At 35.9% G+C, this 25687-nt stretch overlaps 1 protein-coding gene across 10 annotated transcripts in view; it reads right to left on the bottom strand.

The window, feature by feature from the left end:
- Nucleotides 1-25687, bottom strand: part of PPHLN1 (periphilin 1) — a 74300-nt gene that overhangs the window by 9308 nt on the left and 39305 nt on the right. For 6 of the 10 annotated variants that reach the window (XM_026062987.1, XM_026062993.1, XM_026062990.1 and 3 more), the window contains exons 9-10: nt 22567-22707; nt 17206-19531 (exon numbers count right to left, since the gene is read on the bottom strand). In XM_026062987.1, coding sequence (XP_025918772.1) covers nt 19280-19531; nt 22567-22707 — 393 coding nt within the window. In that variant the 3' untranslated portion in view covers nt 17206-19279. Of the gene's footprint in view, nt 1-17205; nt 19532-22566; nt 22708-25687 lie in introns of those variants that run through there. The other 4 variants (XM_026062992.1, XM_026062995.1, XM_026062996.1 and 1 more) reach the window with 2 other exon arrangements.

Below are 25687 nucleotides of genomic sequence, written 5' to 3'. Positions count from 1 at the left end.
AGGGCTCTCTAAAATTGTTGGTTTTGGGTTTCCATGTCTACAGAACAGTCTCTCTGCTCAGCTCACACACACATTTTTTGACTAAAAACCCAGCTTGGGCCTTGAGACACAGCTCTGGTCTTTTCCACATTGTATATTACACTGAGAAGAAAACAGACAGGCCAAATTATTTACTCACATGGAACCATTATCTCCAGTTTAGGCTCAAGGCATCACCCAGATGCTCCTTTGCTTCAAATCACACCCTTGCTGACACCGCTACATTTACAGTGGATTCATGGGGTTTACACAGGACGGAGTCTACAGTAGCTCAGGAGAACAGCATGACTGGTTCAAGTGTGCAATAATTGAAGGAGCACCTTAACAAAGAGCCACACTGCCTTGCCCAGCCATAATCCTTGTCTTCAGCAGGTCAGCCTTGCTTTCTCGTGACTGTTGCACAGAATTGCTCTTTGAGCAATAATCTTTCTAACCATCACCTCTCAGTCCCTCCTCAACCTTTCCTTCCTTTCCCTACAAGCAAATGTAATTTTGCATTTGAGTGCATTTACTGAATGCTTACAGATGATTATAAAGATGGAACATGCAGCTTTTGTATGTCACAGTTGAGCAGAGCCAAAAATAATAAAAATAAAAAGCAATTAAAAAGACAAGGCCTCAATAATTGTATCAAGTGTTTACAACTCTAGTTACAAAACAAGGACAGAGCTGCAGGCTGAGGCTACATTGTTCCGAACAATAACAGCAAAAAACCAAGTGAGTTGGCACTATTTAGCAACCTGTTTGTATGAACCATCAAGCGCTCTCAACTCTCTTTTAAGTCAACATGAACAGAAAAGTATATCATCACATAGGAAGTATTCAGCACACTGCAAGATAATATTTAAATTACTATGACTTGTATTTCCTGGCCATAAAATTAATTCAGAATATTTAGGAAAGTTCAGGAACAGAATTTTATTTATGAACAGAATTTTATTTATGAAATCTTATGCTTTCTAAATACTTCCTAATTACTCTGAAATTATTACAAACAAGCTTTCAATAAAAAGTAAGAAATTTACTTAAAATATATTGCCAGGAAATCAGTATATTTACTTTAATGAACTTCAGTACCTCAGTTGAGGACTTTAAGTGAATGTTTAAATGAACAAGAATTGCTATAGAACAAAAATGTTTATGACAGAATACATTTCATGTAATGTTACATTTTGGCAATAGCAAGTGCATTATTACTTCAAGAAATGTCTTGCTCGGTAAAGCACAAGTAGCTCCCATGTAGAAGAGCAAAGACTATTATGTTACATGGCTTTACTGGAGATAATTCCTTACCAAACCAATCAGACCACATAATAACAGCATTCTAACACCAACTACAGGCCCTTGGAGACCAGCTTGTGTGTGGCCTAGATTTCACAGGCTTCTTTACAACAGATGTGTTGGATGAGGGTAGTGTTACTTCATATATTAATTTGTGTGCTCCTTAAACTAATACTGCTGTTTTACCTAAGTTCTAGCTCTATTCTTACAGAAAGTGTGTGCCTTCTGCAAGCAGATGATAAAGCTGAACTCAAATCATTCATATTTATACCGGCAATTATAATCCCTCAGTTTCTAAACTTTTCTAGAAGTATTGACAATCTCTTAAAGATGTATCAGTAATACCTTTTCAACTCGTTTAATAATATCCAGCTACAAAAAAATTCATAGATAAATCTTTTGAGACAAAAAATTGTCTCAAAGAGCAACAATTTAAATACCTATTCATTTCCCTGTTTGCTCTGTAATGACCTTATAGTCCAGAAGCTGCATTTTCATAGAACCATAAACTAAAACAAAATCCTAAAAGCTCTCCTCTCTGATGCACACTGAAAAAATCCCAGTACTTGAAATGCACCATTCCAGGATTAAACAGGAAACAATCAGCTTTATGCCAAAGGAAGGACCTCGCCCTGTAACTATTTATTTATAAAATACAGAATTGATGGAAAGCTATTTCCTAAATCTGTTCCACAGTAAACTTATTGCTCCATCCAAAACAGGAAGGGAGAAGTTTATCTACAGAAGACTCTTACTAGAAATGCTTTAATAACCTTCAGTCATCATGTCCACTGACCCTAAAGAAAAGCAATATTCATTTAAGCTTCATCAGAATGGGCTGTGTATTAACGGCAATAACTACATGACAAACCACTCTTCCTTATCATAAAAACACATAAATGTTTTTATACAGAAGAGTACAGTAGTTTAAAATCCATACATATGGACTGTGTTGCAGTCAAGATCAGCAACAGTCCATGAGAGTTTTACTAAGAAGCGACTTATGACTATTTGTTTTTTCCCCTCAACAAAATTCTTGATGCTTTCAATTTCAACAAATATTCTCAGCTATGAATGTTCTCAGATGCAGCATTCTGCATTAAGAGGGCTTATTTTTGTCAATGGGTAAGAGATAATTTTATCCTAAAGGTGCTGATCACGTTTTCTTCAGTGGCACAACATAAGTGAGCAGCAAAAGTAGAAAAAAAGAATCTTCATTTTCTAGTTAAAGAGTAGCTCTTATCTTATAAGTCACCTAATAACTGACAAATGCACTGTTATTATAAAGTCACAGTTAGTGGATCTATGATTATAAGAAGCAGCCATTTAATGAGTATGGTTTCTCACTATCACTGTGCCTAAATAGCAACTTCATCACTCTCTTTTTAAAGCCATGGTTAAAAAGAATGCTAAAGCAGATTTTGATATGCATGCCAAAGTTGTTTTTTTTCCATCACATATGTAGTATAAGGAAAATACTACACACAATACATACTGTATGCAATGAACAATTTTTTTCAGAAGGAAAAAGCAACAGCTGCAAGAAAAACAATTACTTAGATTACCAACATTTTATTACTTAGTTTATGTTAAACCTCAAGGTTTCTGAAAGTTTAGAATTACTGCACACATTGTATTAGCCTCACAAATCAGTTTTATTAGTGTCTAAATAATTAATCAATATTTTTTTCCGTGTTCTAGTCACAGTCCTGTCTCTATCCTCTAAAAAGTCACTCTCACCATCTACCTAACTACTCATTTCAAATATAACATTTAATAAAGGAAAATGTAAATCAAGACCATGATTTTGAAGACTTCTCCTGTAAGTCTTCTCTAGCTTGTGCATGGATATCCTCTTCCATGTGCAGCTGTGACTACTCAAGAGACTATTCCCCCTTCCCACCTGCCACCATCCCCATGCCAGAAACCATCACCCCACTTTAGCTGTGCACCAGCACATACAGGACTACTCTTTAAATCCATGTTTTGGCAAAATCAGCCTGATTTGGTCATGCGCTAAGAGATCAGTTGGGCTATAGGGAGAAATTGCCTATGATGGGGTGAGAGAGCAGCTGTAGATAACATCCAGAGAGGCCATTTATCTACAGCCTCACTAGGGTATTTAGTCTCTTTGAGCTCATTTGGGACCACTCATAGAATTGCTACCTAGACAAAGCAGACAGGATCTGCGCTTAATCAATTGCATACCACAGCAGGCATCTTCAGTCAGATATGAAATATTCAAAGAAGCAGAATGTAAAGCTACCATATCTCATAATGGCCTTGGGGAGGTCTGAAGAGTTGCATGATCCCGCTTCATTTCTTACTGCAAATATATTCCTTCTTTTTGTATTTTTTTGCATTCAGCACCCAAATTATTTCTCTTTCTGAAACTGTTCACACAATTTTACTTATTTCCACTTCAATTCACAAGTGTAAATCCTATCCAAAAGCAGTAAAATAAAAAGCATGTCTCTCTAAAGAAAAAGCCACAAGGAGAAGAGATTCAGTCTCTTACAGTTAGTAAATCATATATCTTAGGTCAGTAGTTACCAAATTGTGGTCCAAGGGAACATAAGTAGGAGTTCTGCATTTACTCAGTAGATATACCATTGACTGTGTCCACAGTACTTTCAATTAGAGATTTGATTAGGAGAAATTATAGTTCATAAGAAACATTGAGGAATGACAGTTATTAGCTGGTTCAAAAAGCTTGGGAATCATTTATCTTTTCATTGTGAACTATTTTTCCATGTGAAAAACTAGCATATTTTTATTTAAAAAGATCTTCTGAGCCTTAGAATATTGGATTTCTATTTCTTCAATACAAGCCTTTATTAATAAGATAGTTAAGCAATGCTGCAGCATCTCAGCACAAGAACTGTTACCTATCAAACTCATTAAAGGAATGTCTGCACTGTTCAATCCAGTGTCACTGAACATTTTCCAGAAGTTGTCTAATGGGGTGAACTGACAGAGGACAGATTTGGAATGAACTTGGCAAGATATGTGAACATACCCATGACTTTTTGAAGTGTCCTCTTGTCTTCAGGTTCTGGCATCCACTGAACAGCTTTGATTCTTTCAGAGTCCAGTTTCAGTCAGTCCTTATAAAAAGTATTATGACCTATACAAGAAACTGGGATCATCAAACAGGGTTTCTTGTGTGTTTGTCTAGCTTTAACACTCTATTCTTCAGATAGCTTATAGCAGCTTCCTGTGATGTCTGATATCTGTAAACTTTGAAAAAAGCACGATGCAACAAATTCACTAAGTCAACAAATAACTGAGATTTTTTAATATCCATGAGACAAAATTTGCATAAGATAGATATACTAGAGTTCTAGACTTAGTGTTCCTGGATCTATTCCATGGAATATCTTATTTACTCTTACTGTAAAATAGGGAGGCTGTTAATAGCACAAGTAGCTTCTTTTTTACTTGTAACGATGGTAAAGCATCTAGTAAATTAACATATTAGTCAATAAAAAAAAAATTAGATTAAAATAAATTATCTGCTGCCCAGAAACTCAGTCAACTTCCTGCAGGCCAAAGAGATACGCTGAGTGTCATTAGCAGCTTTATGAATTGTGGTTCACTTCAGAGATGCAGTAAGTTCTGTCTTTGGTCAATATTCCAATATGTAGAACTTGAGCAAAGCACACAGAGAAGTAAAGGTATGATTTTGATCGTTAGTTCAACTAACGCTTCATAAAATTTCTAAGTATCACCAACACCTTGATGATTAGAAGACATCCTCGAACAATCAAGAAACCTGTTAATATTTGCAAGCATACTTACTTTGCCACATTAACCTTATCTTTAGATAAACACTTGTTTGAATATTCTAAAAAAATTCACTTTGGGGCAGACACCAAAACAAAACATGTCAAGCCATACAGTTAAAATCTGGGGAAAGAATAAGCATTTGTAAAAAAGGTAGGCTGTAACAAAAAGTGTTAATACTACCAGCTCCTTCTGTAATAGAGCTTACTAATCCCAAACAATACCATGATATTTCTAATAGTTATGTAATATTTTATAGTATTTTATATCCTTATTCACTGCAAAGATAATCTCTTGTATGCATTTACCAAAGCTATAAGAATTCTTGATAATTGTTGTGAAATAAAATGTTTTGCTGGAGAATTCCTACCAGCTGAAAAAACCTATACAGTTCATTGAAAAACTGCTTAAAATTTAATTTAAAAAGGACTGAATATGCATTTATTCTATCTTTGACTGATTTAAAACTTTGTCTTTTACTTTTTTTTTTTTATAATCATGACACTTTTACATGTTTATGGTCCTCAAAAGCAGAATTTGGGGGCAGGAATTTTAGATTATTCATTGTGCTAATAATACAACAGAAGACAAAGAATTAGATAATGAAACTGGAAACCATGGAGCTATATATGAAAGTATTTATTGAACATAATGTACTGTTACAATATAAACAAACTTTTTTAAAGCTATATATCTAAACAGAGTAATAGCTCTGGCTGATAAAGTCTACTGATGCTGGAGCGATACAGTGTGTTTTGGATAAGAACAGCATGGAAAGAGAGCAATGAAGTTTCTTTTGATAAGCAGAACTAAACAGTTTACTGCCTAAGATAAAAATAGGTTTCAAAAGGTCAAACACTTTAATGCAATAGCCAAAAGAAACAGTACCATGCCATTTACCTTTTAACCTTACTTCATACAAGACTACCATGTGCTCAAAGATACAGAATAGACAGGGGTTATTCGTACAAACATATCCTGAAAAATAAGGCATTCCTCACTTTGTGCAGCTTTCCAGAACTTTTTAACAAAAATAATTCATGCTAGTCAAGATCTGGCTGAGCTACACTGTCTGGGAACAGAATTAAATGAGGAAAAAAAAAAAAAGTAATGATTTAGAATAGACCAAGTCAAATTCAACAGAAAAACCTCACAATGAATATGAATGACATTTTCTCATTTCACTCAAATTCCAGTGGGCTTTTTGTTTTAAAATCAAATAAGGTTATAAATATTGCAGACTTTCTATTTTCAAATCGTCAGGCATGACACTTTTCCTATTTCAAGGATTAATATCCACAAAGGGTTGATGCGCATGCTAACCAAAGGATACTTTATTCTATTTAAGAGTACATTGGAAATATATCAGGGACTGTATGGAACAATAATAGAAATTGTTTCATTTAAAAAACAAACAAACAAACAAACAAACAACAAAAAAAAAACGTTGCCTTCTGTAGGTTAAGCCAGTAACTTACACTCTTAACCAGGAAAATAAGACTATTGCTCTCCATTCACTGGCTTGCAAAGCACTGAAACCAGGTCTCATAACTATTAGTTAGTTTTCATATGACCCATTGACTTGCTTCATCTTACCTCTTTTACATATTAACCTCTTTTGTTTGTTCACCTCACCTCTTTGTTTTCCTTAGTTCTATATTGCTCAGCAAACTACACTATGGACAAAGCCAAGTCACTCTTCCAGCTCCAAAGGCTTCACAGTTAGCTAACACATACATAATGAAACACTACTGAGTCTCATCATATTCACTGCTACATCACTACTATTTTATCCAAGTCTTACCCTGCTCCCAAGCCTTCACTCCAGCTCTCATTTTATAACCTAACTTTCTGAAAAATCAAAAATTTATTAAAAAATTTTTCGTGTCAATTGAATTATCTAAGTGTGTTTGTACTACCTTGTTATAAAAAATGCAACAATTTAGGAATTCATATTTCATGCACTGGTTTCAAAAACTAAAACAAAGCCACACGGTATGTTTCATAACAAAATGGACATGTTATTTAAAGAACAGAAACAAACACTGCCCACTGTATACATGTACGCACAGGCGTTCTTTCAGAACTTTCATTTAAAACATATCCAGCAACTTTAAGAGATCCAGTAAAAAGCTGCTTGATTAAAAGTTCCCCATACATGCTGAGCAATCCATACTGAAATGAATCGCAACTACACCAATGAAGACTTGTAACCTTATACACATAAAATCTTACCTGACATAAGATACTTGGAGTATTCAGACTCAGTTAACCTGTTATGACCTTGCCCCTTTTAAAACCTTACTTGATCCACAACAGATGTAAACAAGCTCATCACTTTATCCCTAACAGACCTCTGCATATCTTAATATACTTCTTCAGCTTATATATTTTTCAAGAATAGTCTCACTGTATAGAAACACTTAGTCAAACAGCAACAGGCTGAACAAAAACTGAAGCCTGTCACAAGAACTCTCAAAGAAAGAGATATGAGCCATGTTCCTATAAAGACACTAGACTTTCAAAAATATCCAAAATCACTTCTAACAAAAGGGTTATAAGTTATTAAATCCTACTCTTCCCAAAGTGGAAAGGACCATTTTTATGAGAAATGTCAAGATTCAAAAAAGTGAACAGACTGGTCTACACACAAAATAAGGAGAGAAACCGGAGTGTGTTGAAAACCAGATGTTACTTTCTCGGAAGTCTCCTAAGTATAGCACAGGTCTAAGACAAACACCTTATAACCTTATATTTTCACTGAACTGTCAAAAATACATACATACAAAAATTATGTCTCCATAAATGAAAAATTATTTGAATCAATATAGATATAGCAAGGAGGGAATAGCCCTTGCAGTAGACTAGACACTTTTATTCAGAATCATTCCTCTAGCTGCTTACCACAACATGAATAACACCTACACAGATTAAAAGGCTCCAGAGCCAACTTACTAAAATGAAACAAGCTTCTCTCGGTAGCAAAAAGCCCACTCTTTTTAAAATACAGAGGAATAGTCTTAAAACAGTGTTTCCCTGATGACTTTTTTGGGTCATGAAAGATAATATAATCAATGTGACACTTTGAAGATTTTTTGACACCCCCACCCCTCAATTATTCTCCAAATAGTGGCTGATAAATGAGGTAGAAAATTCACACACAGACCAAGAATGCATTTGTTTAAACTAATTTAAAAAAATCTGTCTTATCAAATCAAGTATAAATTGGCAATTTTAAACTAATCACATCTGGATTAGTATGTTAATGACTCAATACTACAACCATTTTACTGTGTATTTACTAGTGTATAGATGATAATTGTCACATTTGGAATGCAGATGTAATTCTCAATCCATACGGAGCTTGCAAGAATAATAAGGCCAATAATTTTGTTGCATGTATTATGAAACATTTCACTGTGTTATTAAAAGCACATATCATTTATAAATGGCTAAAGAAAACGATAGCCTAAACCAAATTAAGGGTGAGTCAGAGAGCTTTGCAAAGCTCAGAGTTAAACATTTAGGTATCCTGTTACTAGAAACTCAGAGAGAGAGAGAGGAAAAAAAACAAGAAAAAAAAAAACATTAACTGACTTTAGTGAAACAGGAAACAGAATCCCAAAGAGTTTATCTTTGCTTCTGATTTCAGAGAAAACATTGTTTTTTGCAAGAAAACATCTTACAATAGCATTGTAAGAAAAAAAAGAAAAAAAGAAAGAAATGGAACAGTGAGCCACAATTATATCCAATGCTAAATTTCAGAAAAAACTATGAGAAGTATTTAAAAATTAATCAAGGTATGCTTGATATATATCTGGATGTACGCTTGAGTAAATGGATTTAGTTTTGTTTGAAACTTATAGTTACATTAAGAAATTACTTCTATTGCTTTGATTTTTAATTGACGAAAAATATAGTAAAGTAAACCAAACCAGACAGAGACAAGAGGACAAAGAGCAATGACTGACATGTTTGACAAATCCTTCAGTAAGCGATTTCAGGCACTCAATGCAGGAACGTTGCATTTCCTGACTTATGATTGTAGCTTTCTGTAGACACCCCAAGGGTACATAGAGGGGAAGACACCATGCTGGAAGCACTCAACTTCTCCCCACTTGTTTCTGGCACTAGAAATAGAAACGAGTTTTCTTGCATGATATAGCGTCTCCACCCTCCAGCCAGGGAGAAACTCCACTGCATTTGCCTGTGGGCTTCAGAGCCTCTCCTGTGGAATTAATTCTCATCTCCACCCATATTCCTCTTGTTCCCCTATTCTTTCTTTTCCCCACCCTCTTGGCTGTAGTTCCTGAGCTTGGCACAAATTTTTTTGTCAACTGCAAGTCCAGTTCCACCCTCATTCAGTTCTTCCCACACTCTCAATTCGCAAGCCTAACCCTCCTGTCACCACAAGTCCTTTCATCTCTTCCAGACTTCCTCCACCCTCCAATTCAGAGGTCACATCTTCCCTCAGCCAGACTTAGCTCCACTCCACTTCTTCCTCAGAAACTCTTCCCTCCTTTTACCCCTGCATTCCAGATCCTCACTTGCATCCAGTCCTCCTTCCATCTTCCCCTTGCTGGCCACCTCTCTCCCTAGAGAAACAACTTAGACAGGAAGATTCCTAACGACACTCACCTGCCTTCCTGCACCGGTTCAGCTTTCACCTGAATGAAAAAACTTGTGCTTTTGTTATACTAGTAACAAAAGGGGATACACCAGTCACTGCCTGGATCCAGCGAAGGTGCACTTTCCATCCCTTTGCTTGGAGAGCTATGGGTGAGACTGCCTACCAGTAGAAGTAATCTAGTTAGAGGGTTCAAGGAGGCTGCATCCAGCCTACAGATTCCCCCAATGAACAAAGAAACAGTATCTTAAAACCATAACAGACAGTCTTTGCTGTAATCATCCTGCTTCGTGACAGGTAACAGAAGCATTCAAAAGAGCATTCAGCTTTACACCACTGTGAGTTGTGCTCCTGTGCAGGGGCATTTCTCTATAATTGCCTACTTCTAGGACGTCATCACATTAGTTCACAGGCAATAAATAAATAAAACATTCAAAAGTCTTTTGCTGTTCATTTTCCTAAAAGTGCAAAGACTCAAACAAAATATATGTAAGATGTTTGTGTTTGAATGAAAAGTGAATGTTCGGTTAACAAAACAGAGCTGGCTCACAACCAAAGATCCTGGTTATTTTGACTGCTCTTTCCTGCTGAGATCCATGCAAGAACTTCAGAGGCTCGTACAGGTGGGTACCAGCATAGTTCACAAATATATCAAAGTTCTGCTCCAACAAGCAAGCTGGAAGCAGCTGTTACGAGGGTGTCTAGTAAAATTAATGCTCCCAACTGAGCAAATTCTCCAAAATATATAGAACCAAGGCTATGGAAGTTGAAAAATGGTGTGGTGTCCAAAGAGAGTGTTGGTCATGGCAGCTTTAGATAGCAATGAAACAGAAATATTTTTTAAAGTTTTGTCTTCTCTACTACAAGAACAACCTATCAGTTATTGTGCAAATGCCAAAACTACCAAAGACCATTTTTCTATAGATTTGCACCTTGTGATTAACCAACGTTGGGTGTCTAAGGCAGTGTTTTCAAGATACTAAGTATTCAGAGACAGTAGATGCATCATTTCTTCTAGATGCACAACACAGCATGGGAACTTACTTCTGGCAGCAGATGCATTTATGGAACCACACTGTGAATCAGAAAACTGGTTAAAGAAACATATAGAGGCTTTTTTTTTTTTTTTCCTGATTCATGGCTGGACCCCACAAAAAGCATTGTGCCAACACACAGGACAGTACAGCACAAGGACATAATTTCTTAAACTAAAATTGCCGAACTCTAATGTGCAGCTGAGGTCTGCAAAGGTATAAATTTTTCTAACAACTGCAGCACTTGCTTAAGGGAATTCTCTGATGTCTCTGAGATGCAAATGATGTCTCTGAGATGCAATCATACTACAGTTTTTCTCCACTGAAACTCTTACAGTTTCTTCTGTTGCCTCTTTTCATAAAACTTGTAGGAACTAATTATCTTGAGATTTATGCCTAAATTGAATTTAGTTGAAACCTGACAACAAATCAAAAGATAGGGCAACACAGATACACTGTGATTGCATAAACTAGTTTCCCTAGGAAGCCAAGTTAAAAATGCAATAAAAATGGGCAATTTTCCAATTGTTGATGATCATTGAAGAGCTTGTGTCAGCATACCCTAATTTATTCTGATTTTGTGTTTAAAATGCTTGTGTGGAGATTTTTTATTTAGGTAGCATATGACCAAAAGAGTGTATAAGTAAGTTATCTACAATACTAAGGCTTGTGGGGAATAATTATGGTCAAGAAAGTATATACAACAATAGAAGTGCTGGGGTGAGACCAAACATTTAAGCTCTTTGAGGGAAGGAGAGAGTGAAGATTGCTAGCATATCAATTAAACTACGGAGAAACAGTATCACACACTTCTATTAAGGGTTATTAGTGTCATTCAGAGCAATAATCAAAGTCTGATAGTTCAGAAAATTAATGCAAAAACAGCCCTTCAAGAAGCATGAGAAGCTCAAGAAACATGAACATGACCCATTTCTCAGTATTCAATTTCTGTGATTTTACAAGTCAGACTGACTCTCTTAACCTTTCAACTCATAAAGTAACAAGATGAAACGAGCATGCTACAATTGCAAAATCTTCATTCTGTGGGGAACCTGGCTTTCATTTACCTGCCATCTTTTGTGAAGCGTACCATTAAAAGTTGTGACGTCCATACTAGTGTATTTCCAGACAATTACTGAGGATTGAAAAAGTCAAACCATCAACGTAAACAGGAGTCAAACAAAACAGGAAAGTGATTCTTGTGGGTTGGTGATAAATGACAATATGCATTAGTCATTTATACCCCCAGATAAAAACCGAGTATTTTTATAATCTTAAATTACAGAAGAAAGACATGCATAAGCTACTTATGCAACAAAAGATTTTTTCAGATCATTTAGGCAAGTAAGTTCCTAATTCTGAACCCCTTCAGAATTAACTTCTTAAAATAAAAAATAAAAATAAAAATAAAAGAAAGCAGATACCAGCATAGAAAGGGTGTGAGTTACAAAATATAAAAAGAAATGGAAAATTTAGAACCAAGTGATAAATACAGTTATCACAAAGATGTCTTTGGTCAAAAATGGTCCTTTGTTTGTATGTGAATGCCAGTGATACATTCAACTCATATTACAAATGGATTAGATTTAGAGGATCAAACTATGTGCACCAGCAAAGCAGTCTTCTAAAAAACAAACTTGTATTATATTAAGGTCAGCCCAGCAGTCTATAACACATACCTGAAAAAACACAAAACTGCAGATTCACCCTGCAGCAGATTTTCCGCACCTACCACAGGTTCTCTGTGTGATACTCCTCTGGCATTACCTATTGCAACCTTCCCACCAGGCCTGAAAGCTTTCATTTGCACAGGAGGAAAAGAAACTGCCTTCTGTGCCAAACATCAAGTCCCTGCTGTCTCTTACCTTCATGCCACTGTACTTCGTTTACCACTTACCAGGGGTTTTGACATGTTCCTTCAGTTACCACCTTCCCATCATCGCACAGGATTTTGTGAAACTCAGCCTCCTTTTCTTTATAACACTCTTCCCCATCTGCCTGACATATACCTGTTTGAAGCGCCATTTGGATCCCTATTTTATCTCTAATAAGTCTTTCAGAAGATCAACACAAACTGCATTGAGAATATTCAGAGATCTGATGAGAAATTAGTGTCATGGTGGGTGAAAAACATAAGCCAGACAGTAGTTCTTTGGGCTAGGGCTATTCTGGAGACGATTCAAATTTCTGGATCTAATTATCAGGCATACAGGACTAGTTCTATGTTTTCTTGTTCTGTTTTAACCCAGGAAGCAACAGGTTTTCCTCCCTTTCCACCTATTCAGCAATGCTGAAATATCCTTAGAAATTCAAGACACCTTGTTCAAAAGATAGCAGTTATAAGAAACAAAAATGCTAAAAAGTTAAAACTTAAAGCCTCAGTGCACTGAGACAACTAAGAGACAATTTTGTCTTCCATCCTTAAGACGGTTGAATAATAAATCCAACAGTGCTACCAAAACCACCTCTCACATCCAGAGTGTCCTTCAGTAAAGCAAGAATGAGCAGAAGACAAGGTTGTACAATCAGGAGAGGAGGCTGTACCTCTATCCTCTCAAACTAAAGTTACTAAAAAAACTCCAAAACAATAACCCCACAGAAACTACTTCCTTTATTAAGGGTCAAACTATTTCCTATTTTTGTTTATATCCTTTATTTTTCTCAGGAGCTTCTGCAGTGTCAGTTTTGTTTATCCTTCCAAGCATCTTAACTTCTGACAATTTTTCCAGTAGACAATTTCTCATAATTAGTTCCTAATTATATTTCAGAGCCCACAGACTTTTTAGACAGTGTCTTCTCTTCCTAACGCCTTTTCCAATCCTGTCTACAGTCATCACCTCCTGAAACTAACCTTTCTTCTTCCTAGCCTACTCAGTATATAATTTCTAAGTCTTTTTCCAACCTGTTGAGTTCTGCTGGTTTCTCACTGTAGAATAAGATACCTTAAATGAAACAATCATTGCTAGCAATAGATTGAAAAAAAAAATTAATGGACAAATCCCTAGATTTTTCACTTTATCTGATCAAGAAGTAGGTCTTCTCTTTCAAACTTGAACAGTTGGGCACTGAGTGAAATAGGCAAAATTCTCTTTCACGTTTTCATCTGTTCTAAGTACAGCAATTTTATCAAATACCTAACTACTACCACTCTCTCATTTAAGTCTTCCAGAGGTCTACTGGCAAACTCTAACTTTTGTAAACAAGCAATCCCCTTGTTTAATATCTTGGAATCTGCAGTGTTGTTTGATCATGTAAATCAAGCATCACTATATCAAAAATTATATCAATGACTAGATTTGTCAACAGGTAGAATCCCCAGCACTCACCAACTTCAAAATTATGTGCTCAGCACAGGCAAAAAACTGCTATGTTAAAAAGATAATATAAAGTTAACTTTCTAGCATTATTTAACTATAGAAGATTTTGTTTGACAGTTTAAGGTGCATTCCATCTAATTTATTTGATGTATTCTAAAAATGAAAATACACTGATGTTACTGTATACATGCATACAACATGGTGTAAGTTCTGTAAAAAGTATTGCTTGGAGATTTACATCTTAAATAACAATAATCACTTTTTATCATCTTTGCAATGAAAAAAACTGCCAGCAAAAAACTGAAACATGGTAACGTGTTTCCTTATTAAACTATATCTTTAGGTACTGAAGTAAAATGAGTGAGTTGCATTGACTTTGCATATGCAGCAGTTTGCAATTATAAACACTGCACTTCATTCCAAATAACTCACTGATGTCCAGGGAAAGGGAAGAGAATATAGCTACACAACTGGACAGTGAAGGTCTGTAACTTCTAAATCACAGTGTTTCCATCACAAGAAAAGGAAAGGCGCTAGAGGTTTCACATCCCATTACCAGTTTCCTGCTTTCAATCACTGTATTTGCAAGAAGAATCAATGATGCTATGAGGATACTAATAAAGTCTTTACTTTCTCCATCTTGCAGTCCCAATAAACATGAAAATGCGCATTTCTAACAAACAGCTCATATTCAGGAAATTGAAGCACTCCAGTACAAAAAAAGACTTAAGGCCACTGGATAAGGACGCAAATAAGCAGGATAACACTTATTTTAGAATCCCTTAATTTTTTAAAATCAACTTTAAGTAAAAAGACTAGTAAGATTAGCAAGTCAAAACTAATATGAAAGAAAGAAGTACCTAAGAATGAATAAAAAACAATACATGATTTACCCAGTATATAGGGAAGGAGGTACTAATACAAGGAAACTAATAAGTCACAAAAGAATGAAATGAGACCATAGGCAGATGATATCATTCAGAAAGGGAATCATCATCAATTTTTCTGAGAAGCCTAAGGTAAGATACGAGAAACCGAGACAAAGGTTTTCTTGGTTAGGAAAAAATAAACACACTTAAACAACCTCTTACATTTAAGTAAAGTAAACAAGCTAAGAGGAAGCATGATACATCCTATGATACAACCAAATTAGACCAATGATGAGTTCATTATTAAAGCTTTGCTACAGTACATTAGGAACGCAAGATTTGAAGTGCCACAGAAAATCTAAGGAAACCAAAAATTTACCACTTCCCAATCTTCTACTCTCATCTGGCCTATTACTCTTGTCTGGGCTATTCCCCTCAGATACAAAGCATGTCTGACCTCATCCAGAATGAGAAATGACCTTTAATGTGCTCTCTAGTCACTGTTCTGGTTCCTCTTAACTTACTCACCTCTTAACTCATATTTTCATTAGGATATTTTTTTTCTAGCCTAGATCATTTTGACTGAAAGGAGCCACAGCACAGGCAGACCAGCAAGCTAATCTAAGGGAAGAGTAACCTGTTCCCCTGGCTCACCTCAAGGCAGAAAAGAAGGTGCATCCCGGGTCAGCTTTGAGATTCTCCCTCTTCATTCCTTCCTGGATTCCCATTGGTTCAATTTATTTCTTTATTTTACTACAACTGCCAAAACTTAACTGTATGTCTAACTTACCATGGTTTCTCAGTAACTTATTCTTGTCCAAGATCTGGAAGCTACCTTCCATTTACATTCTCTTTCACCTTTACACTGTTGATAATGTCAAACATACATTTGTTGAATTCTCTTCCTCAGCCTCTCATACCTCTCTGATCAATCAATGATTATCTTTCCCAGTGATGGTTCTCTCTTCTCCAGTTTCTGAAAGACGCTCACAGTACTTCAAACCTGTCTGCCTTCTTCATTTCCACTCCCTGCGCAATCTCTTGAGCCCACATTAACTCATCAACAGCACAAGTTGTTGATAATTTCTTTTTTTCTCTCAGACCACATAACATTAAAAATAGAAATCAGAATTCCTAGATTAAAGGTACCTAACATCCTGGGAACTGAAAAATACATTTTGTGTTTAATATCCTACATCTTCAGCTGTTGTCAACAGCTTCATTTCTCCCAAGGAATGATGAAGTAAATACCACAGAAGTAGCAATCTCTTGTTCTAGATGTTATACAAATAGAAGGGAAAAGAGACTCTAAAGAAAAAGTCTAAGGATACTATCCTATAAGCACTAACTTTAAAATGGCTACTCAGTGCACATATTTACAGGACTGAGCCTGATATAGGAAAGCAGATGAAGAGTGCATGCTGTCAATGTACAATCAGACATGGTGACCATAGGCACATCCTAATCCATTTTCTTTGTTCCAAGACTAGCAAAGGACAGGGGTTGAGAGGAGAAAAAGGCATGTAAGTATACTTCTGTAAACTACAGAAAGTGTAGCTATTTTATCATGACAGAAATCCCTGTATATTGCTTTCCTGGTGTGATATTAAAAACAAGACTTTCTTAAACAAAGATTAGCAATGAAAAATTTCACTTTGAGTTATCAGTCTTTTTCTTCTCTCAGAACAGCACCTCCAGCAAACAGAGTCCCATTAAAAAGTGTTACATGGACACACAGGCAATTCAGTTACCACCACATAAATCTTACCAGAAAAAGAAATTTGACAAAGCATGAGAACAAGGGACAATTCTTCTGAAACATTTTTCTCTTCACTATAACTGCCAAAACCTTGCTGGTTTTCTCACTTAACTATAACTGTTGGGCCAGAGTTGCAAGTAAGTGGCCTGAAACCGTGAAGGAACTGCACAGCAGATCTGGAACTATAATCTGGATAATCTGTTGACCCAATCGCACACCCTTTTACCTACTTTTCATGCATCATATCTGTGAACTTTCAAATGAAAACTTTGAAAAATCTGTAATTTTCAGCATCTTCCAGTAAAAAAGTTATCAAATAAGGGCAAGTAAACAAGCAATTAATCTAGCTGTTTGAACATTTTGAAATATTATTCTGCTGAACATTTAAAAATACCATTCCACTGAAAGTGTCCAGTCAGCGGTAATTAACCAGGCCTAATAGTAAGCAGTAATTCAAAAAAAAAAAAAAAAAAAAAAAAAAGACAAAAAAGGGCAAAAAGAAAAAAAAAGCATTCATTCCTATGTTTCCTTCTTCAATGCCAGAGCTCTGTGGTAACAGAAGAATTGACATCCGAGTGTCAAATCTCATTCAGAAACTGAGAGGTTTGATTTTTTTTGCCAAAATCAAGGAAAGTACTTGGCTTGTTTCATGAAATTAGTCTTCAGAAAATAAAGTAATAGATTTTCAGAGGTAACTTATGTCACTGAAGCTTGTACATGCAACATTTAGGAAACTGGACACATAATAATGGACTAGTTAATACAGTGTTGCAGACTTGATGTCTAGACAAGATAAGACAGCAGAAGTACACTTCAAGAATGCCTGCTACTCATGCTCATAAGGAAAAACAAAGAGATATCCTTTTGTGCAACACTGACAGTGAATTGCTCCAATTGTGAATATAACACCAGGGACATATTTATCATCACTTTGGGGGAAAAAGAAAACCACTTCAGCACATTATGTTCTAAAAGCATAAGCTGATCCTTAACTATATAAAAACAAAACCAAGTCCAAAACAATATATTCATATTGCATGTTATTAGATCAAGAAATATAAGTAGTGCATGAAACTGTTATACCAGTAGCCTATGAACATTCACAGACCCTGAGCTCTACCAGAGCAAAATTCTAGGTTACCCTATTTTCAAGTACTTAGATCAATCTTTCAAACATCAACTAAAGGGTTCCACCCCATCACCTTGGGACAACTTATAACAACAAATTGCAAGGTTATGACTGTGGAGAAAGGAGGGAAGGACATTTTAAAAGAGATAAGGAAGTGCCTAGCTCCCACAGAAACACAAGTCAATTACTTCACTCTTTTTGTTTTCAAAAAGTGTTCTGCAATTTTGACCATTTACAAACAGAACATCAAAAGTCACCACTAAGGTCTAGACCCTACTACTGGCTGCAGTAAAACATACATGAGACAAATCTTTATGCTGCAAAATTTTCCTTCTGGGAGGGAAAAATATCGAAAAGAAGGTGCACCAGTAGGATGAAAGGGGTCAGTTTTCCCAGTGCCTACTGCAGAGAGGTGCCAGGAAAGATCCCATTCTGCCAAGGACATAGCAGCAGGGCCAGGGGCTCCAGGGCAGAAAGGAAAACCGGTCCCTTCCCCAAGGGCGCTGAGGAGCAGGGCCTGACACGCAGGTAAGGCCAGCCACGAGAAGGGATCCCAGCAAGGAGCTGGGGCCCTGCAGCTCAAGGTGGGCACAGGAGACTGCAGAGAGCAGCAGGGAGCAGTGGTGGAAAGAAAGGATTTTCTTGAGAACAGGACTGGGATGGGAACAGTCTCAGAGAGTGAGCAGTGAAAGATTGGAATAGGCTGTCCAGACAAATGATGGAATCTTCCTCCCTGAAAATATTCAGGGCTCACCTTGACAAGGCCCTAAATTACCTAATCTGACGCCCTGCTTTCAACAGAAGGTTGGACCAGATGATCGTCACAGGTCCCTTCCAAACTCGACTTTTCCATGATTCCATGATCATGCTGGCCATTTCACAGAAGAGACCAGAGGCTTCCAGGATCCGTTGTCTCAGTTCAATGTTTTCAAGTACCTGTGCATCTTAGCTATGTCTTTTTTTCTCAAGGAATATTGGCAGACTTCAAATTCAAGTATATGCTTTGGAGTTCTACGAGTTTGGGAGTCAGAAGAATCTAGACATTGTCTGCATAGAGCCAGGAACTATCTGTCTGAGTCTTCATGCATGGCCACAATTTCTACTCTCTTCTCTTTGTTTCGGCCTCAGTTAGTATTTGCAAAGCAACTGCAGGTCCGCACTAGGTAGTCACTAAACAACAAACAGCAATTTGCACTTCTCTGTTGAAAAACTTTTGCCCTATCCTAATCAGCACACAAAGAATTTTATGTACATATATTTCTAAATTACATAATTACATAATTTAGACATGAATGCTTGACATGAAGTCCCCCATCAAACAAATCTAATATACAATATTTTGTTGAAGAGTCATAGGGACCATTTAAGATCACGTTCCATTTCAAGATTCTAAATTTGGTGACTGTGTCATTGCAACTTAAAAGAAAGGATGGGTAGCTTACAAAAGAACCAAAACACGAGCAATAAAAAAAGATATAAAGATTGAGTTATTGAAACAAAACACCTGTATGAATATTTCTTTCAATTGCTTAAGGGTTTTTGTTCGTTTGTTTCTTAAGAGAAATAACAGACTATACCACAAGGCCCCCTCTCCATGTGCACCAGGCTGTTTCCCTGCAGTACAGCACTGAATTTGCTCATTGTGACACAGTGTGTATTCTGTGAGCGCAGTTTTTGCCTCTGGGTTTACCTGAAATAGTAGCATACTATGAATTAGAAGTATGTATTTTGAAAGTTTTTCTTTTTTTCCTGCTTGTAGCTTTGGAAACAGATAAATGAGAAGAGAGCAAAGCACAGAGGAGTTTATCCAGAGTTCAGAACAGCAAGAATACTCAGGAATGAGCATAAGATTAAATATGAACTGAAAGAGAGACATTACTAGATCTAGTGCTTCAAGAGAAAACAAAAAAACACCTGGGGAAGTGGAATGAGACAGGGTCTAATGGATCAAGCCTTCTAATCAAACCTCACTTTCTTAGACACTAGCTGGACCCTCACCAATTCTCAGAAACATACGCAGTGGCACAAGGAGTTATTTCAATCCTGCCAGATTCCCTTTGCACTTCCGTGGCTGTCCAGTGAGGGCTAATGGTCATAAAGCCAATCTTTTAGGAATCATACTTTGCAGGATGACAACTTCACCATTTTCTGCAGCATTATTCTTTGCAATGAGTATTTTAGTACAATAATCTTTACACAAAAAGACATTCCAGAAATAATACGTTAAATCTAGGTATTCAGAAGCTATTTTAGACACCTGATGAAATTTAACTTATTTAACTTATTATGAATTATCAAGACAATCTCTCTTTTCCTAAAGTGTATTTAGGTCTACAGTTTACTTTTAAAATTTAAATATTACATCTATATAAGCAATACTGTATAAACAATACAGTATGACTAGTAATAGTACTAAAAATTGCATGCTAAGGACTATAATTTTACTATGCAAAACCAGAAACATACTTTAAATTAAACAGAAATAACAACAAAGTATAAATTATATCAAGAAGTTCATCCAAAAAACCTTTAGCAAGCAGTTCACCACTGGACTAAAAATTTAGTTTCCATCCACTGTCTGCTCGTTTTCTTCCTTTCCTGTCAATACTGGAGCATTCAAATCACACATAATTAAACAAAATTTACTTTTAGATCCTGACAACTACAAACCAGTGGGACAGTGCATATATTTCTACAAAGAGATCGTGCAATACTGTGAATCTTCACAAAGTTTACAAAACAATCATGAAAAACATTAAGATATCATAGCATTAAATTTTCTGGAATTAAACATATTGCTGAAGTAGCAATTATTTACCTCTAAACATCTATCTGAAAATTTCTAGGTCATTTGACAATGCTAAATTTAATTGGTTAAATTCATATCTCTCTATATAATAAAAAGAAAGAAAAGGATTTTGTTCGGTTGACTAGAACGTATGGAAGATGCTTCCAGTATCATTCTAAAAATCTTATTTTAACTCTGTGGAAGCTGAGAGCTTCAATATTCAAATCAACAGCAGGAGAAACTGGTTCTATGAAATCAAAATCTTTAAATTACTCCTCAGGCTACTCTGAGATAAGCTCCTAAAAGTTTTCTGTTTTGCAGAGCATAAGCTAGATTTCTTTAGAGATAAGTGTCAACTCCACAACAGATAAAAACAAATGTCCTTTTCAAGATGATCTAATGTTATTATGTCCAAGTTTTCATCAGCCTTGACTATAAGTCTATCACTAGGACCTGGAGGCAGACCTTCACCAGAAATAAACTAATCACAGATTTAACAGTATCAGCAAAATGATCACAATTGCTATTTTCTCAAAATCTGTCCCTATTCTTCAATATTTTCAATTTGTTGTTTTTAAACAGTCAAAAATTATATATCTGGCAATAGCTGATTCCCTGTAAAAACTGGTGATCAGACACAAACAAACCACATCATGACCTTAGTAGTTACAGTATGCAAAGCAGGAAACACACCAATACATGATTACACAGAATCATCATAAAAGTTTGAAAGAAAAACAACCGAGCAGGAATTTGACTTTAAAGTGTCAAGAAAAAGGAACAATGTTACAGTACAGGAAATGGGCCTGCAGGCAATGGAACACAGGCCACTAGAATTAAGAAGGAAAATGAAGACCCCAAATAAGCTTTAGAGGTTTATCTAGGACAAGACCACAGAGCTATTTTCTTGAAGATGCTATTATTAGATAACTATGAGGGGGATAAGTGATCTGCATTTCCTTTCAACCTATCATAGGCACATACTGCCAACATTTTAAAGCAGAACAGGTTTGAATAAAGTCACCTCTCCCACACAAATCGTAAATTTTAAATGCAAGTCTCCAAAGTTGTCTTAAAAAAAAAAAAAAGCACTTTACTGTAAAAACTCCATTTCAGAAGGATACAGAAATATTACACACAATTGTTTCATTGTTTATGCATGAAAATCAGTAAGTGATTGTACATATTTTCCTTAACCTGCAGTGACATGATATTAAAGGCTAATTGATAGATGAATAAATTTCTGCTGAACTTCCTCAAAGGCTCAGTGTTATGAGGAAGAGTAACAGAAATCTCACTTTATATTAAATAGATCTGCAAGTACTCAACAAGGAACATAATAGAGTATTTTTGAGCACAATAATATGATATATTAGACAATATCTTTCCCTCACCCAAATATAAAATGTTGCAATCAAAGCAAAATCTAAAAGTTCTTAATTTTCAGATAATGATGAAGGAATTGAGATTTAAATTTGATTAAAGCAAAAATAGCTATGCAATTTGTAGGATTCAATCCCATATTGTAAGTATTCAATTTAAGAGTATTACAGTGTAAAAGTAATTTCTGATAATTTCGATCTCACATAAAACCATATTTTTAAGTATATTTCAAATATTTGTGTTATGGCTGATTTGAAACAATTATTCAAAGAAATAGTCTTTTTTTGGATTGAAAAATAAACAGGTATTGCACATAAATTACAGAAAACCATCACTAATTCTTGTGTATGGATGAATTTCATACTTCTTCAGTAATGTATAAGTATTAAATAAGTCAAGATGTTATCATTATACCATCTCAAGAGATCAGATTACATTAATATTATACTCCAAGGAGGAAAAAAGATACCAACATATTTCTAGAAGATCAAACAGAGCATAGCAAACCATTACACATGCAGTATATCAGTGCCAAAAAAGCCTAGAGGACTCACCTGTTCGATCTCCTTGGTCTTAGTTGCAATTGCTTTTGAACGGCCAAGAAGCTGGCCATCCTCATATAACTCTGTACTATCCGTTATATTTGTTTCTGTTTCCTCTGTTTGTTCAACATATAATGGAGCTGAAGATCCAGCCTTAAAAGAAAAAAAAATTTCACATTTTTGAGAACAAAATAAAGACCTCAAAATATGAGATGAAAATAAAACACCAAATACGGTTATTAAATTAGATACAACTTTGCTCATCAAGACTATTAGTGAAGTATTACTGTTACCATGTAGCAGTTACAGGTAAGGGATTTAGAACCCATAGATAATGTGACAGCATAAAAAAACCTGTGACACAGTTTTTTAACTGTGGAAGGAGAATGATGTCAGATAACTTTACCTGCTTGTCCTTTGATAAAGAACCAGAATATGTGATACTTACAATATCAACCAGCAAGAAATCTAAAATAAAAGTGGGATTAGCTTTCTGGGAAAGAATAAAAGTAATAAAAATCACAGGTAAGTAAACAATGACAAAACTAGCAGGCCACCAAAAAGAACTCTTGCAGCATTCAGACCCATAGGCGAAACAAAGGAATGGAGTTACCTGCTGTATAGCAAAAGCAAACATGCACTTAGAGGATTCCTAATAACGTGGAAGAAATCTTAGGAGTACCAACATTGTATAAGTCTCCCTTCAAGACAGAAATAAGACAGTATTCCTGCCTCAGACAATACAGACTCCCACTTCAAGAAGATGGAAAAAGAAAAAATTACTACAGCATATTCAAATGCAATATTATGGAACAGTTTTATAGAATGGTAGAACAGTTAAAAGATTTGAGAATTGAGGAAGATGCATAAAAATATTTTCTACTATTCAGAAATAAAAAATTGGAGAATTGTAAGACTTAATTAGGGTAAAAAAGAAGAATATTAAAAAGAAAACGTTTAAGCAGTCCTACGAGCATCTGCTCAAAACTCTTTTGTCTCTTTTTTTTTCCTGGAGGAAAGTGAACAGCTCAGTCACCTAATTGGACCTTCCTGTCCAACATCAAGAAATCATTGATGCAGTCGGCTATTACACCAATGGACATGATTTAAGAGTCCAGATAAATATGGATCCAGTGGGTTATTTCCTATGTTAACTGATTTACCCAAGGGCCACATCTCATTATTCTGTGGTGTAGTAGATACCACAACACCTTTGTAACTGAAAGAAGTGACATCAACCCATGCTCAGCCCATTTGTATTCACTTCATTCTCCTCTCCTTAAAAGCAGACAGAAAGAAGGCAACAAAAAAAGGAAATAAGAAATGAATTCCTATAAAAAGGGGGCTGCAAATTCCCCTTCTCCCAAGTCACACAGAAAAGGAACTTCTAGGACCAAAAGGTTCAGCAGCCCTGGATGAGTACCAGTCTAGGCACATGAATTTTTCTACAGCCAGGGGAAGTCACAGAAAGCTGCTCTGCATGCACTATTTTCTCAGTAATTTTCATGTTTATGGGACTGGAAAGGACGAGAGATGATACAGGACCACTAGCCTCTAGAAAACTGACCTCAAAGGAATACCCTTTTCCCCAAAATCTGGAGCATGGAACTGATACTTGGAGACAAGGAAGATAAGTTCTTCAATTACAGTATCATCACAGAGTTTTGAAGAAAAGAGACACTGAAAAGCGACCTAGGGCTGAGATGCAACATTTTACAATCTGTTAAACACATTCAGCCTTCAGGTTTGTGGGTTCAACGTGTTTTCCATGTACTAACTTGAGAACATACATCTTTCAAGAATTTTTTATTTAATCTGTGTTCGCTAATAAATGGATGACTTTTTGTTTTACTTTCCAAGAACACACAGAGACAACTGATCAAGATAGGTGTTCTACGGGTTGAAGAAGTAACGTATACAATCTTGTAAACAAAGCATACAGAATATATTAGTGATTTTGGTGTAGTCTAAGCTTCATAAACAAAACAGCTACATAAGACGATGTTTATTTTTTCTCTAACCTATCTCTTAAGTCCCACAAGCATGAACTACAAGGAGGAAATTCCGTGCTTTCCAGGATGCTTTTGTTTTCCCTCCAATTATTTAAAACAAATATAAAATACAAACACATTAATTATAAATTTAATACATATAACTATGTAAACAGTAGGCACTATTTTGTTTTTGTAAGAAAAACAAAGTTTCAGGAAAACTGAGTTTTATTAACCTTCCTACAGGACAAAAAGTAGCAGTAGTGATATGTGAAACAAAGTTGGGAGGCACAACCAGCAGAAAACAAAGTAGGACGATCTCGAAGACCGGAGCAACAGAAATAAGAAAAGACAGTGAAGTATAAAGGTCACATACTCAAGAACCAAGAACAACTTGTGTTAAAAGCTCTGAGCTTATCCACTGGAAATACAAGGAGAGGACAGCCTGGTATTCTACTAGTATGAGAGGCCCAAATTATTCTCACCTCACTTTAGCTGTTTGAGTCAGACAGCTAGTAAAAACTATCTAGATTGTAGAGGGAGCCAAAAGATGCAAGACAGGACAGGAATGAATTGCCTCTAGAACAGCATGTGACTTTTTCTCTCCGTCGACACCTAACTGTTAGGTGACTATAATCAAACAAGTTGATCTCTGCAAAGACAGCTACAAACTGTTCATGTGATCTAAGATACACTACAAAAGATATCTCTGGGGAGACAGAGAAGCAGCATGTGCAAGACTCTGGAGAAATTATATCCATCATCTCAAAGTTCCATCATCTCAAACTTTCATCTAAAGTTTAAGAGAAGGACAGCTAAAATGATCTCAGGATTAAAACAGACTATCGTACAAAAGAGACATTACACAACATTTGGTTTGACTAAATGACAGATAGAAGTCTCCTTCTGGAGGTAAAGGTGCTAGTTAAAAACATCACCTTTACTAAGGACTTGCTGCCACTTCTTTGCCAGAAATTACAGTCTACCAATCTTATCAGCCTGGGTGGGTCAACTTTGACAACTCCATAAGTCAGTCTTTGTATGACTAAAAGCCTTAAGGCACATAATACATGTTCATGAGAGAAAGGCAGGGAATTCTTGAAAATGGTTTAGAAGCATAAGATGACAAGGGATCTCTCAGA

The sequence above is a fragment of the Apteryx rowi genome, unplaced genomic scaffold (genome assembly GCF_003343035.1).
Source record: "Apteryx rowi isolate R43461 unplaced genomic scaffold, aptRow1 scaffold_198, whole genome shotgun sequence".
NCBI lineage: Eukaryota > Metazoa > Chordata > Aves > Apterygiformes > Apterygidae > Apteryx > Apteryx rowi.
This window is presented reverse-complemented; position numbering and strand designations above follow the sequence as displayed.